Source organism: Neofelis nebulosa, chromosome 3 (genome assembly GCF_028018385.1).
Source record: "Neofelis nebulosa isolate mNeoNeb1 chromosome 3, mNeoNeb1.pri, whole genome shotgun sequence".
Classification (NCBI taxonomy): domain Eukaryota; kingdom Metazoa; phylum Chordata; class Mammalia; order Carnivora; family Felidae; genus Neofelis; species Neofelis nebulosa.
Window position 1 is genome coordinate 70,934,502 of NC_080784.1, and position 16,958 is coordinate 70,951,459.

At 37.4% G+C, this 16,958-nt stretch overlaps 1 protein-coding gene across 14 annotated transcripts in view; it reads right to left on the minus strand.

Moving 5' to 3' along the window:
* The window catches only part of TMEM144 (transmembrane protein 144), a 63,596-nt gene that overhangs the window by 26,759 nt on the left and 19,879 nt on the right, over positions 1–16,958 (minus strand). For all 14 annotated transcript variants that reach the window (XR_009259227.1, XM_058721053.1, XM_058721055.1 and 11 more), the window contains 6 exons: positions 15,221–15,301; positions 8,781–8,862; positions 6,792–6,868; positions 4,475–4,593; positions 1,764–1,883; positions 549–646 (listed from right to left, as the gene is read on the minus strand). Coding sequence is in view for 13 of the 14 variants with exons in the window: in XM_058721053.1 (XP_058577036.1) it covers positions 549–646; positions 1,764–1,883; positions 4,475–4,593; positions 6,792–6,868; positions 8,781–8,862; positions 15,221–15,301 (577 nt within the window). In the remaining variant the exon portion in view is untranslated. The remainder of the gene's footprint in view (positions 1–548; positions 647–1,763; positions 1,884–4,474; positions 4,594–6,791; positions 6,869–8,780; positions 8,863–15,220; positions 15,302–16,958) is intronic.

The following is a 16,958-nucleotide window of genomic DNA, read 5'->3' on the forward strand; positions in this document are numbered from 1 at the left end:
AAAAGAATTAGCTACCCCATTAACTCCCTTTCGTAAGCACAGCGCAAAACTTGATGTTTAATCATATAACTCATCCAGAGACAGTAGTTTGCTTTAGCACTTCCTGAAAGCCTTCTTTAAAAAGTACCAGATGAAGTTCCACATGAGGAGTCTGAAGTACTTTCTGTCTCACAAGGTTTTCATGAGCTTCAAGTGCCAGAATATACACAAGAGCATTTTTAATTTATAAACTGTCATCTAGAGATAAATATTGTTATAAACAGCAAATTACAATGTATCCAAAATAACATTAGGTAAAATGACCAGAAAAAACTGCAAGGATATCAACGATTAATAAACCTGCTAAAATGAGGTTAGCAATGTTCCCTTAGTGGTCAAGGACATGAGACCAGAGGCTGCTGGTGAATCCACATGAAACTATTATACACATCGTACTCTTAAAAAAATCAAACTCCATGACAGTCCTCAGTGATTCACTAGGGTTGCTTCAGAAAAATCAGATTTACCTTTAAAAAACAAAACTGGGGAAAGACGAGTTAGCTACTTACAGCAGTGATTATTGGAAAACTGACCACAGCACTGAGAGAGTGGTTAGCTATGAACCAACAGCAGGTAGCTATTGCCCAAAGAGCTCCTGACAGGAAACCTGGAACACACACAAACAGTGCACACTTACAAGCCACGTTCCTCTCCTGAAAAATCCATGCTCTAGATACAGCAGGAATATTAAGTTGCTCATATCAACGCATTCCCATTGACATTGTCGGCCAACATGGATTTTTGAGCTGTGTTTTATGATAATTTTGGAAACCAAGTCATTTTTTTTTGTTTTGCTTTTGATGGCTGTGGGTATAATTATCAATTTTTTCACTTTCTTGACATTAAATAAAATACCTAATGTTGTGGTTGAGGTAAAGATTGGGTAGTAGAGAAGGACCAAGGGACGATACTGGATCTGAGCATGCTCTGTGAACACCATTTATGCTAAACTATAAACATAAAGATGCTTAGAGCTAAGGGGGAAAAAAAAAAGCCTCATAGAATTTGAAAGAAAATACCAGATATAAATTTCAGGATAGTTTAGCTAAGTGTTCAGTACATATCTTATCATTTTTTATAATGGTATAGCAGCACACATTGACTTTACTGAATCAGGTATTCAAAATGAATCTCTGACATATGTTTTATTTTGTTCTTAAAAAAATTTTGCTTGTGGACTTATGTCCCAAATTGCATTATGGCAAACTCTAAAATAAGTGAGAAATTGTATGTATTTTTTACCAACAATGCCAAATGGATTAAGCCCAAAGCATGCGATTCAACATATGCTTTTTTCAAACTCTAAAACGGCTTCTTCTTATTTTTCAGAGAAAATGTTTGTTGACCTAAGTGACTACAAATTTCTATTTGTTGACACTTTAAAAAAATAGTCATAGGACTCTGACTTTTAATAAACATCCTGAGGTAATGAAGAAGAAATAATAAAGTCTGATGGTCAATTTACAAGATATTCTGGTGTAGGAAACCAGTGGATCTTAGATTCACTGCTCAAATTTCAGGTTCTGTGATGACTAGTATTTCATATCCAGTTTCATGGCTTTTAAATCCTTCATATTTAGTTGTGAGTTGGGTCAAAGCGATTAGGGAATGAACATATACACAGACACACACACACAGGATGGCTTGGTTTCCAGACGACAATTAATCAAACTAAGTGAGTGTACTCTCACAGAGTAAGATTTTTTTATAGTAAATATTCTTACCTGGCAAGACTGCTTCAGGATATAGCTTAGGGTTATTTTTCATGGCTATACAGTAGGCGAAAAAGTAGACTGTACTTGTAAGAAAGATGCCACTGAAGTGTGCAAAAACATAGTCTAAATCTGAAAATACATATTATAAAACTCTCAAATGTGTCATTCACTTCAAATATATTTAAGGTTCTAATAATAAAACAAATCCACCAAAATTAACCTTAAAAGTAAACAGTCATTAATTATATTTTATTATCCTAGTTTTCTACATGCTGTTTATATGGAATTAAATTAACATATTTAAAACTTAGAAATATAAAGTGGTAAATTAGTTATTATAATCAAGTCTAAAAGACTTTTTTATGATTATCTTGGAAAGATAAATAAGAAACTATAAACATTATGTGAATACGATCTTCTTTTTAAGAATTGTATTCACACTGGGGTGCCTAGGTGGCTCAGTCTGTTAAGCATCTGACTCTTGATTTTGGCTCCCATCATGACCTCATGGTACATGAGACTGAGCCCTGCGTTGGGCTCTATGTTGAGAGTGCAGAGCCTGCTTGGGATTCTCTCTCTTCCTGTCTCTCTGCCCCTCCCTTGCTCACACACATGCTCTCTTTCTGTCTCTTTAAAAATAAATGAACATTAAAAAAAGAATAGTATTCAGACTTAATTTTATCAATGGCTATAGCAAATCTCCAGGTAGACTGTATTTGGGGGGTGTGTGTGAAAAAATTACGGGAGTGCTAATTTTATATGGTGACCAATTTGGAGACCAGCATCTCTGTTGCAGATGACGTTATATGGAAGGATATTCAGGAAGTTATCCCAAAGAGAGTTTTATTCAATTATCTATTATAAATCTCATTACATTATGGTGGCCCAGTATCTGAGAAACTGCAGTTCCACTGATTGTTTGATTAGGTTGTACTCTAGTCATACAGACGGGTGTAGTATAACCTATTGGCTGGGAAGGCCACATTGGATGTTCCTCTCAACTAAAATTTTGACAAAGATGAGTGGCCATGTTTAAGGAGAAAAGCTTGAACATCAAAAAGTTTGTCTATTCTTCTAAAATCTTAGACCCTACTTCTGGATCAACACATCTATGGACCACCACAAGAGGCAACATAACACAGTTTTTTTTTTTTTTTTTTTTTTTTTTTAACATAACACAGTTTTTAAAAGCACAGACCACCTGGGTGGGATCTTCAATCCACTACTTGCTAACTTTGAGACTCAGACAAATTACCTAATCTCTCTCTTAGTTTTCTTAACTGTAAAACAAGGATAATAATGGCATCTAACCAAAAGGTTGCTATGAGGGTCAACTGAGTTATTATTGTAATGTGCTTGGAACAGTGTCTAGCACAGTTCATGTACTACTTACGTGTTTGTTAAATAAATGAAATAAAAAATTATACCTCCATAGGATTATTTTTGAATAAATTGGAATAAGGTGTATTCCTACCAGACTACATTAAAATTGTCATAGGATAGATCCCTAAGAATTGATTGTACTTTTACATAAAGAGATTGTTGAGTACATTGTTTATTATGTCCCAGGACCAAGAACAACTGTACTCCTGGGTAATTAGTTCTTTTTATCTTGCATTCACTGATTTGTGGGACTGATCTGATTTCCCTTGTGTCTATAAGAAACCTTAGAGCAAAATTTATGGTTCATTTCTAGCCAGTGTACAGATGTGTCACAGAGTTTAGACTCATTCCTGGTTCCATTTTATTTTTTCACTCTTTTTTCTCCTCTTTTAATTTATCCTATGTCACTCTATTTTTATTGTTTTTTTTTCCTTTACAAATGAAAAGAATAAAAACACCAAAAGTATTGTATAAAGTCTTATAAAAAAGACAGAAGTTAGTAAAAGATTTGAGTGGTGTTCATGGGGCTGAATATAAAAAGGAAGGAAGAAACAACGGTCTTCCTTCTTCACTCTATCCATTCAATTAACGTTGTTCAAATACCAGCTTTTTTTTTATCAGTCTTTCCCTCATGACTTTTGCCCTTCAAATTTTCCCTTATCTGAACATAGATCACATTCATTTTCAGTACCATCTAATTTAGAACTTGATTACCCACAATCTCATTCTTTTATAATTTCATTGATGGAAACTGTGCTGTAACATAATGATAGGACTGCTGCAGTAGACACCCTTTCATCTCCTGATGAGTCTGTACAAGGCTATTTCATATAGTGTTAAGTTTATACCAGAGAGACTAATTCTATCACTAGAAACTGAGATAACTTGGGAGCCTATGTTGGGCTTTTCAATGCACTACTTTATGCTTTAAAAACAATATCCTCTAACGAGGCTATACTTTGACCTTTAGTTCATTTTAAAGTGATATGTACCGCGCTTCAGTTTTGTTTTTTTTTTTAAGAGAAGAGTACATATTTTCCCAGAGATTAACTAACTGGAAAATAATCTCTAAATCTTACTATAAAGCCAGGAACCATGTGTTAACATCCAAGTAGCTGATATAAATCCTGACTAAAGTTGATTATATTTATATTTGATGATCATGTGAAAATACTCAAACAGTCCTTTATTACTTTTAATCTTTAGTGACCATTTACAATGAAAAATATCAAATCTATGTGCCAGGATTTACTACATAATCACATTCTTTTTATATTCTTAAGTAGAAAAACAGGTGTGGAGTTTATTTATAAAGTAAAATAATGTTTTACTCTTACCATACTGGCTTGCCCCTGTGTATATGCTATCATTTCTTTTGCTGTGGTCCTTTATATAAATGATTGGCACAAACGTAGACCCGTAGAGTATTCCAGATATCACTGCAAGACTGCAGCCCCTTAAAAAACAAATACATCACTGCTAATCTTGACCCACAGCAGTATTTCTGACAAACACACAAATGGAATCATAACGAAAGCATGCTTCAGAGTATAAATCACAAGCAGTTAAGCAGAAATCACTCATCTATCTCAAGCTCCATGACTGTCAAAAGTCAAAGAAATACCCTGCAGGGTCAGAGCAGCATCAGGGCACAGACTGAAGCTTTGGTCCCCCACTGTTTAATAGTGGACGTACACAATTTGCAGAAGTTATAATGGATTATCATTGTAAATTGTCATTACATAGATAGGACGATTGCCATCATAATAAACTTGGCTCTCTAAATATGAATGATTTGTGAACTGATGCTATGCCCTCTGCTTCTTTTTTAACCAATGACACCCAGCACAGGGCTAGGATAGACAAAATACTAAATGCATGGTTGTTCAAAACAATGATGGAAATCCACAGACTTGCCTATGTCAGCTATGCCTTAGTCAACTATGGCATGGTCAAGAAATGGTGATTTAATAAAATAATTTGGATATTTGCAATAAAACATTACTTTTTGTAAAAAGAGAATATTTCATCTTAGCACGGGGTTCATGTTGACTCCTCAGACTTGGGCCTTATGCACATGAAGCAAGTATTCCCAATAATCTTAAGGAGAGATGATTAATATTTTGGAACAATCCCTTTAAGTTAATACAAAGGATAATGGCATGAAACAGGAAAGTTTTAGGCAAAAAAAAAAAAAAACAACCCAAAACCAAACAAACAACAAAGCCGAACAAACAAAAACCAAACCCATTTCTTTCCAAGCTTAAAAACATATTCTTAAAGTTTATTTTAATAGGAGCTCACAGGGCCCATCAGCTCTATCCACACTGGAAGTCCCTGTGTCCTGGTGAAGCCTGGAGCACATAGTCCTGAAAAGGGTATCCCAGGTACAGACTGGACTAATAGATCAGGTCTAGCCAATCATGAGACAATCAAAAATGGTCAGAGAAAGACAGGTATCACATGATTTCACTCATATGTAGAATTTGGGAAACTTAGCAGATGATCATAGGGGAAGGGAAGGAAAAACAGAGAGAGAGGCAAACCATGAGAGACTCTTAAATATAGAGAACAAACTGAGGGTTGATGGGGGTGGGGGCTAAATGGTGACGGGCATTAAGGAGGGCACTTATTGGAAGGAGCACTGGGTGTCATATGTATGTGATGAATCACTGGATTCAACTCCTTAGGCCAAGACTACACTGTATGTTAACTAACTTGAGAATTAAAAAATAAATATACGTTAAAAATGGTTTTCTTAACAATCCCTTAAGAAGGGAGAAACTTTGTGAAAAAATGTGGTTTTTTTGAGAGACCGGTTTTACTTTGAAGCAAAAACAGCAACATGTTCATCTTCCAAAGCGTATTTGTGAGCTCATTCTTTCATTCACTCAACTGATTTAAACATTCATCGAGCATTTGTTATGCACCAGGCACTGCCTCTTTCCCACTGTGAGAATAGTGTACATACTAACAGAGGAAACGCTTTATATTCTTAAAGTGCTTATGTGTGTCACCACAGAAGGTCCAAAACAGTCATTGACTAAATCGCAAGCGATATGCTTACACATTTTCACATTGCTCTGCGAATCCAAAAACGTCCCACAAGAAACTCTAAAACACAGGGGCTGATGGTAAGCCAAACTCTCTCAGTCTTTATGATTATGGGGGGTAGAACTACATGGACCCAGAGTATACTACTATATTTGAAAATGAATATCGTGAGATTATAAAATCGTCTAACACATGAGTGTAGGGACTTCCAGCGGATGGCAGGCCTCCTGGGCAGTGCAGTATTAGAGAAGTGTATTGCCTAATTCGACTGTGATTGCTGAGAGCATATCGGTCACTCTGTGCTGTGGCCTATATTACCTCTTTTACTTTAGGCACAAAATTGTTGCAAAATGAGATTGCTTTAGTCAGCTTCTTATTGGCCAGAGATACTGCAGTCGCTTAATAATTCCATGAAACACTGAGATCAAGGACCTCTGTACCTAAAAACTCAGCAGAGGACAAGAAGGTCTCTCCACCATCAAACTACAGGAGTCAGAGCTTATGTTACCATTTTCTTCTTGAACTCAGATGAGTATCACTTCACTCCAGTAATCCTTGCTTTACCCAAATATGAAAGAGAATAACGGAACCTCTTCTTACACTATGCGCTGTTGCAGTGTAGAGAGTTTATCCACCCAGGAATAGTCACGACAGGGATCTTGAATTTTGTTGATCACCTATTGAAAATATTGGCATGAACCAAAACAAAAACAGCATTCCTTGATAATCACATTGGTGACAAAAAGATTTTCAGTGTTTTTCTCTTCTTTCCCAAACATACTTTAAAATATGAACAATTGACATTATGCATTCTGATTCTGTGGATATCTCCAGACTCAAATGTTTCTGATTCTGTTCCTCTTTCATTCAGAATGGTTTGGCAGTTGGCAACTTCTCTGTTTAAATTTTTTCAGTTTAATACATGGCTACTTTGATACACCTATCAAAAGTAACAAAAGTTAACAATGCTTGTGTTTCTTTTGCATATTTTAGTAATCTGTTAAAAAAATTAGAACCAAGGAAAACTCAGACTCTTCTACGGAATACCTAAGATTGATAGGCAGTTTTCTTAGTTTTTGTTTTTGTTTTTGCTTTTGTTTTAACTGAATTAATAAAACATGTCCAGCCATGTTTCATGATTAGGTTAATATTCTGAGTCAATAAAAATTATAGGCAAATTTATAATATTTATAATATTGAATAGGATCATCTTTGCCTTTTGGCTAAAGTTTACTTGATGTAATACTCTTACTGCTCTTGTAAGAGATAAGAAGTAAGATTTGAATTCTTTATCATGTGTTAAGTCAAGTTTTCCTTTGGCAATACTGCTTTCTTTTGTGATAAGGAGTTCATAATGTATGGTTGTGTAATACCCAATCATGCTGCTTATGTATCTTTACACTTGGTTTGCTCATATCCCTCCATCTTGCTTAGGAAAATCTAAGGCAGTTAGCCTACAATTTATCTTGTACCAGGTGGCATTTCTTTTCTCGTTCTCTCCCTTGGCTTGAAGAGTGGTTTGAAGATTCAGGAGGTATCCGAATCCATAGGGTAGGCAAGGAACATGGGAATGCTCCTTCACTCAGTCCCAATTTGTCCCTTCTCTCTGTGACATTTTCCAGAATAGAGATGTCTATGGGTTAGCAAATCTCTTTCCCTTATACTTCAGCTAATTATTCGTTAACTTTTTCAACCTAACTAAGGGTTCAGTCACCTTATTTGATGAGGGTTTTGATAGGGGAAGAGGGAAGAGAGAAGAAAATGTTAATTTTGAAGTAAGGAGTACAGGGAGCACCCTCAGGGAGGCAGTACGTCAGTGAGGGCGTGGGATTCCAGTTTCAGAGGGCATCTGGATAGCAACGGAGCCATGGCAGCTAGGAGAGCTACTTGAAATAGAAAGGACTAGAGTCTGGGCTCATGGCAATGGGGGTTCGCCCTGAAGTCATTTCTGTGTATGTGGTCACTGGAACCTGTCTTCTGTCAGATCTCTTATAAATGTTGTCCCTATTTAATCTAGATTTGCTACTCCAGACTCATTTAGGTTCTTCAAACTCAACCAGTGATTTGTTACATCTTTCTTGTCTTTATCTTTGAGTGGAAAAGGATGTGGCAAAAAGAGAAAAAGGAAGAAAATCAAGTCCTACTCCAACTTCCCTATGACTTGATTTATCCTTTCACTGGCTGCCTTTGATCTATTTCCCACTACTCTCTCAGGGCCTTACTTTCAGACCTCCTTCCTCTCTCTTACTAAAGTAACTTTCACATTCTTCTTCAGCCTTTAGGGTCTTCTTATTACAGAAATCCTTAAGCCATTCCAAAATACGGGCTTGTTTATACATCTCCCAGTTGGGATCTACCAATAATAGATAGAAGTAGGTCTCTGTGACTGGTGAAAAGCTTTCCTATGGCAATCTTGATGGATCACTACCTAGACCTAACTATAATAAATATGTAGTATGAAAACATATTTTAGACAGCCTGGATGAAGGAAAAAAAGAACTACTTTCCCATCTGTGTTTCAAATCTATGCACTTCCCTTTTACCTTAATTTTATGTTTCAAATCATATGGTTTTTCATATTCTACTCACATGCTCTGTCATTAACGGTGTGGTGTCCACAGAACTCGCGCTACTTGGTATTTCGCTTTTGATGAACAAAAATATGAAAGCACTGTAACAAAAGTAAATTTTAGTGATGGTTATCACAAGCCTGGTTCATATCAAACTGCCTGCATTTTATGAGAAAACGGCTTAAATCTAGTCCTGACGATATGATTACTTCCAAACTGCCTCTTCAGTGGCCCTGCCATTTCTCTAGAACCGCCATTCTGTTTGACATCTCTCATTGTCCTTAATTGCAACAAGTTAGAGGCTTAACTTACAAGATTTCCCTCAACTCAGATTTTTCTCTTGATTTTATTGTTTCAGCCAATAGCTGCATCTTTCTTTTAATTCTTACTTAACTCTGGAATCACATGGTAAAAAATTACCTTGAATGAAAACCACCTTGAATGACTATTTTGCACCTATGCTGCCAACAAAACCCTAAAAGTTTAAGAGCATCCTCAGGTGGACAAACAACAGAAGACAGATAACCACTGATGTGAGTGCAGAACTATACAACCCCCACTGAGGAGACCCTGGGGCCCTAGAACACGGTACACCCACACTCAGGTGAGGCCACATGGTTACACAATGGGATGCTACATGGCTACAAAAAAAGAAATGAGGCTGACCTCTGTGCTCTGATATGGAAAGATCTCCAGAGTATATTTTAACAAATAAAACACACACACATAAGCCTGATGATTTTTTCCCGTTTAGCATTCTCTCATAATGCATTGTCTATTCACGTTGAGTATCTTTGTAACAAATGTTTCACTTAACATTGACTTTTGAACCATGCAAATAGGTTAAAATGTGTTAAAATACTGAATGAACTTCAGAAAATTGACACCTTTGGTATACTTCACCTTTGGTATACTTTTGTCATTCCTTTAAAAATTTTTTTTATGTATTTATTTATTTATTTATTTATTTATTTACTTTTGAGTGAGAGACAGAGTGCAAGTAGGGGAGGGGCAGACAGAGAGGGAGACACAGAATTCGAAGCAGGCTCCAGGCTCTGAGCTGTCAGCACAGTGCCTGATGTGGGGCTTGAACTCATGGACCGTGAGATCATGACTTGAGCTGAAGTCCGACGTTTAACCGACTGAGCCACCCAGATGCCCCTTGGCATTCCTTTTTTTTTTTTAAATTTTTTTTTTCAACATTTTTTATTTATTTTTGGGACAGAGAGAGACAGAGCATGAACGGGGGAGGGGCAGAGAGAGAGGGAGACACAGAATCGGAAACAGGCTCCAGGCTCCGAGCCATCGGCCCAGAGCCTGACGCGGGGCTCGAACTCACGGACCGCGAGATCGTGACCTGGCTGAAGTCGGACGCTTAACCGACTGCGCCACCCAGGCGCCCCTGGCATTCCTTTTAAAAACATGCTTGCATTGTTCAAAAGTTAAGACAAGATAAGCTTTCAAAGTACATATGATGCTGAAATAGTGTAGGTAGCTAAGTGCACAATAGTGCATATAATGTGTTATTTTTAAAATACAAATTAACATTTCTTAGTTTCCTTAGTTCAGTCTCTCACATGCTTTAAAATCTTGAATGGTTCCATATTCTTTTCTATTGCAAATTTAACTTTCCTTTTTGAATTTTATTACTCTCTGCATTATGTTCCTTACAACCTACTTGACATAGTTCTCCACATGGACTTTCATCCCTGACTGGTCCCTGTTTCAACTTCTCTTTCACCGTCTCCAACCACCTGCTCCTGCTTGTGTTTCTTCCTTAGCTAGACACACCACAAACTCCCCTTTTCTTATCCAAACTAAAAAAGAATTGAAGTGCTGAACTTGAGAAGAACCCTCCTCCCTCCCAGCTCAGTTCTCACAGAATTTTCCTCTTCTCTGAATCCCCACAACACTAAGGATAGTCATCACGTAATCCAGACCATTTACAAGTCCTTGTAAACTTTTTTCTCTACAGGTTTTCTAATTCAATGGAAGATATGATATCCTTCAAAGTTCTCAAAGTACTTAACACTCAGTAAAAATGAATGCATAAAACCTAATTAAATGTGTATTTCTTAGTTAAACATGTGCTTACATACATGTTAATTTGCAAAGCTATCATTAGACATTTCAACTGCATTTTCCTCACAAAGTTACAGTAAAAACCCTCTACTTTGTATCGACCAGTGTGTCTTCGTAATAACAGTACAGGATGGTAGAAATACTTGAAGGGTACCAATGAGTCTTCGAGTGTTTCTTCAAACAACTGTACGACTCGGCAACAAATCCGTTAGCCTCTCTGACCCTCAGCTTTTTTTTATCTAAGGAAATGGGGATGTACCCACTTTTTCATCTAAGGAAATGGGGGTGTACCCACTTAATTCTTTATAGAAAAGAATTCATAAAATTTTCAGTGTACTTTTTGGAACATGGTAAAATCTCAAAACAGGTTAGTAAATAAAGAGTCTATTGGACAGAAGAGGGAGTTTTGAGCATGAGAAAAAAAAAAATCAAGACTAAGCAATCAGTGGTTCTTAGCTTGTGTGAGTAGTGTTTGTCATAAAATAGGTAAGTCATCTTGATTAGATCAAGAGGGGGTACAGGGCACTAAATTAAGACAAGGTAATGACATTTATGTATGTGAACATAAAACCAAATAGATCACAAGGTCTTTTGGGCTACAGACTTACATAACTTGGTACAGTGTGTCAGACACAAAGTTTCACGATAAAGTCTATGAATATTGTCAAAAGCATGGGAAAAAAATCAATATGTTTCACCTATGGGTGCTTCTCTAAATTTTCAACCTTCCAGTCCCCCTAGATTTGTGACCCTATACACCTTACTATTAGTAAAACTGGTGCATTTGTTTTTACACTCACAACTGAATTCAACAAACCTTTATTGAGCAGCTATTAAGTGTCAAGCACTGTGGCAAAGTCTAATGGTGATGGTGGGAGAGATGGTATAACAGAAAATAACAGACTTTGCCCTTCAGGATCTTGAAGTTCAAGGATAAAGGAACTGTATGAATAATACAGAACAGACCCTGAGAATTTCCGTAATAGAAGAAATACAAAATGCAGTGGAAGTTTAGGAATGACTCATTCGAATTAGGAAGAAATCAAGAAAACAACACATAGGGTGGAAAATCTCCATTGATGTGTAAGGGTGGCCACAGAGGCTGAGGAAAGGGTCTTAGGGCTGAGGGAAATGTCTGCAGCATGTTGTGCTAAATAATCCTGACTCAATGACTTGACAGCACAGGGACAAGGCTGATCTAAGAAGAAGGGTTGAATCTGTAACTGTGGACGACATGCCAGATTAAGGAGACAGATTTATTCTGAATCCAATGGGGAGTCTTCCAAGGTTCTTAACCAGAAGAATGATGACTGATTTGATAGCAGATACGAGCAAGTTAATCCGGCAATAGGAAAAACTGGAATTAGGGAAAGTAGATGTGAGAGATTTTTATAATCATATATAGGCGGATATATCGTAGGGAATTGGTGGAAAAGAGAGGAAGAGCCTGTGAAACATTAAGAAAAAATTTTGCAGCAGGATTAGATACAGGATGGGGTATGAAAGGAAAAAAAACTCAAGATGACTAAGGTTTTGAATTTGAATAACTGTGGGTAATACATTCTACAAGAGGGGAAACACAGGAAGAGGAAAGAGTCTGCAGGGAAGGGTAGAAAAAGAAAAGCAATTCGGACTGCGAAATACTGAAGGCAGCGAGAAAAGAACTAAAAGTCTAGTGTTTGTGGAATGCTGACCATGTGCCTGACCCACCAGGGTCCTCTTCCGTGCCTTATCTCACTTCAGATTGGGTGTGAGGGGTGCCTGGGGGGCATCTATGTAGAGATAGAAATGTATAGCTTGGTCCATAGTTAGATATAAGGACTGTGGCTCTGAAGAAAAGTAATGGCCAGAAACAAAAGTTGGATTTCCTCACAACACGACTCTCCAGGATAAGCAAGTTAAGTGAGAAAAAAACAGGGAACAGACTCAAGGATAATCCAAAGCATTTTTTAATTGGAAAGGAAATCTGCTTTTTTATGAACTCTGACTTCTGGATCTTCATTAAAGTTTCTTAGTTTCAGCTCTACTCCCATCACCCACCCTTGTATATTCTCTCCTGAACCATGGATACTAGAAGGCTGAAAACTGTATCTTCCCAAACTGTATTAGCAGTTAGGTTTGCCAAGGGGAGGCATACAGATAGGCTTAAAGGTTGGGGGAAGCCATTTTGTTTTGATGGTGGCTCTGGTGGTTTCAGGAGCAGTGGTAACTCAGGGCAGAGGTAACCGTATTGATTGGAGAGTGAGCCCCAGGGCTTTGGGAAGAGCCCCTTCTCCTTCTGCTTCACTGGGCCTTATCACAATTTTGTAAAAAAATTCCCTATGTGAAATCCTCTGCTGTTTAAAATACACAGAGTGGTTTTGGTTGTAGAACCTGACTGATACTTACCTTACATATAGGAAAAATGTAAGGTTAGAAATAATCTCACCAATCCTTTAAAAACTGGACTGTATAGACAATAGGAGCAATGGCTTCAGTTTTAAAAAGAAAAGCAATATCCCAAACAAATGTGACTGCATTCCAAATTTCCTTATACTGGCCATGAAACTCCAAGATTTTTCAGTGGATGCCCTTTGAGATTTAACTGAGTTAAAATGATGAAATGAAAGTTTCCAGAAGGGCTGCTTGGTAAAGAAACACAGAAGGGAGCTGGAATGCACTGCAGGAAGAGAGCATTACATTTCTGTACCACAGATCAAGCTTCAAACCAAGCCGCGTGATCCCCCAGGTGCACTGACTAGTTTACCACAGAGTTGAACAACACATGCCCACGGGGAAAACAGTGATTGAACATGAACTAGTTATTAATAAAAGTATGATTATTATAATAAAAATTACCCAATTTATAGAGGATTAGCCATGTGTCTAGCAATATACAAAGCACGTAACATATTTCTATTCATTTCCTCTTCAAAATATCTGACAAAGCTGGCACAGTTATTATCCCCACTTTAATACCAGATGAAGAAACCAAGGCTTGGAGAAATTAAGAGATTCGCCCAAGGTCATACGTGTAGAAGTGGTACAACACGAATAATTTGCAATTTTAGAGAATGTGCACTTTCTAAAGAAAGAAGAAACATGGAGAGAAACAATGCCTGATGGACTGAGTAAATTGGCCTGAAATTACCATTAAGTCAAACCTAAGGCCTGCTGCATTACAATATGGGGGTGTAAAGAAATTGTTTTTGAGAGAGATGTTCAAAGCTAGTATGCTGTATGAATTGTACAAAATACATAAAATCACCTCTAGCCAAAAATGTCAGGAATCTGCTATTTTAGAATAATCTATGTTATTTCTTCTCCAATTGGCCTGGAACCACTCTCTTAGGCAACATTTCAATGACAAAGAGATTGTTCCTGAATGTGGCTGGGGAAAAGCCATCATTGCAGGAGGAAGAGAAATATAGTGTTCTGTCCCTGAAGAATAAAAAAGTACTAAAATCTTTCCAGGCAGTGCCATCCATTATGTGAAGCACTGACAGGGTATATAAATGGAGTCGAGAAAGGAAAGGGGACTGAATTTAAGGTGACCTAATTCCTGTTGGAGTTTTATTGATTGACCACTGCCATATAGAGATTTAAAGTCATTTTCATCCTCATTCATATAGTGCATACCACTAGATACAGATACATCCAAAAATACATATTTATATGAGTATGTGTTTTCATACATGAGACAGTAGTTATCTAACTGGGGTAAGAAGAAGAGATTAGGTGGCAGGAATGTGGAAACTCGGTGGCAAAGAATAAGCAAGTAATGCTAAGAAGAGAGAATCAATGGCTATTCCAGGGGCATCATAACATTTATTAATATAGTATTTAAAAAAATTCTAATGTTTATTTATTTTTGAGAGAGAGAGAGAGCAACCGAGTGTGAGCGGGGGAGGGGCAGAGAGAGAGGGAGACACAGAATTTGAAGGAGGCTCCAGGCTCTGAGCTGTCAGCACAGAGCCCGACACAGGGCTCGAACTCACGAACTGTGAGATCATGACCTGAGCTGAAGTCGGACACTTAACTGACTGAGCCACCCAGGCACACCTATATAGTATTTTTTAGTTTGCAAAATAATGTGCTATTTGATTCTAATTCATGAGCTATGTACTGTGATTTTTCTAAAAAGTCACAGATAATGAAAATGAGCTTCAAAGCAGCTGATTTTCCTGAAGTCTCAGGGCTTTTGAGAACTAAAACAGGGCCTGTGACCCCAGACCTGACCCTTTTTGTCCTCAAAATCTGTGAATATAGATAAAGAATCTGAGGACAAATCATGTCATTTTTATGAAATGCAGGCTTAAAAAAATGTAAACACACTGAGATCTCTGAAAGATATTCTAGATGTCTGGAAGAACGGTTAAATTAGAAATGACTGTGTACCTTACTACCGATAATCCAGCTCCAATGTAATTTAGCACTGGTTTTGACACTTCTTCTGCATCCATTCCAAACCAGCCAAACCTAGAATTGAGAAAGTTACATCACATTTTTTTGAAAATGTGTTCATCATAGTGTTTAAGAGCATGGACTCAGGGTCAGATTCCTGGATTCAAATCCTAAATCCCTCTCTTACTAACTGTGACTTGAATAAGTTAACTATGTTTACTGTGCTCAATTCCCCATGTTAAAATGGGGTACCCATATGGTCGGTATAATTATTATACATATACCTTCCTTCATATGAAGATTCAATGAGTTAGTATATGTAAAATTGGATGTTCTTTTCTTACTAAGACTAAGGAAGAAGGAAGACAAAATAAATGATTGAGTAATTGAATGCCGATTCATTGGCTGCAATTTTGTATAGGGTTTATTGAAACAGACTTTTTTTTTTCAACACCCAGTGCTCATCCCAAAAGGTGCCCTCCTCAATACCCATCACCCATCCTCCCCTCCCTCCTACCCCCCATCAACCCTCAATTTGTTCTCAGTTTTTATGAAACAGACTTTTAAATAACTGCTTGGTTAAAGATCACTCCTTTTTGGCATCACCTTAATTGTTTTGTTTTGTTTTGTTTTTTCATGGCTTGACTTTATAGTGATGATTACCAACAATCACTGTGAACCATTCAGGGCAAGAGTGAAAGAGGCAATAACAAAAAGCAAAAGAAAATAGCACTTGTAAGGTTGGAGGTCAGTTTGTTTTGTTATTACTGAGGTTGTTATAATGCTTTGAGAGGGAAGAGGAGAACAAAAAGTAAGGTAAGGGTGACATCCTCCCTGCTTCTTCTTTTTTTTAAGTTTATTTATTTATTTTGGGAGAGAGAGAGAGAGAGAGGGAGAGAGAGAGAGAGATAATTCCAAGCAGGCTCTACACTGTCAGCACACAGCCCGATGTGGGGCTCGAACTCACAAACCGTGAGATTATAACCTGAGCTGAAACCAAGAGTCGGATGCTTAACCGACTGAGTCACCCAGGCACCCTGACATCTTCCCTTCTACTTGTCTTCCCAAACTCCACTTAAGTGTTCATTTTAATGCTTAACAAGGGCAGCACAAATAGAACTTTCTATGATGATGGGGCACTTCTACTGGTGCACTGTATACCAGGGTAATTTCTAGCCATATATGGCTATTGAGCTCTTGGTATATGGGTAGTGTGGCTGTGAAACTGAATGTTTAATTTTATCAAATTTTAATTAATTTAACTTTGAATATAAATGGACACATATGGCTTCTGGTGACCCTGTTGGACCCCTCTGGAGCTGAGGTTGGCATACTTTTTGCTAAAGGGCCAGAGAGTAAACACTTTAGGCTTTGGGAGCCAGATTGTCTCTTGTGAGCCAGACCGTCTACTCAACTCTACCACTATAGTGTAAAAGCAGTCATAGACAAAACGTAAATGGATGGGTTTGTGTTACAAGAAAACTTTATTTATAAAAATGGCTGGTTTGGTGACCCTGACCCAGGCTCTAGAAAGAAGATGTGCTTTAAGACTAGAAGGTCTGGATTTGAAGCATATCTTATTCATTCTGTGATATTCAGCAGGTTAGTCAACCTCTTTGGTAGCTCTCTAATAAGGTAGTGCTTACCTCATCTTTGTAAAAATGAGAGGAGAATGATGCATATAACGTGTCCAGCAAATTGTCACACAACAAAAAGGGAAAATAAACACCAG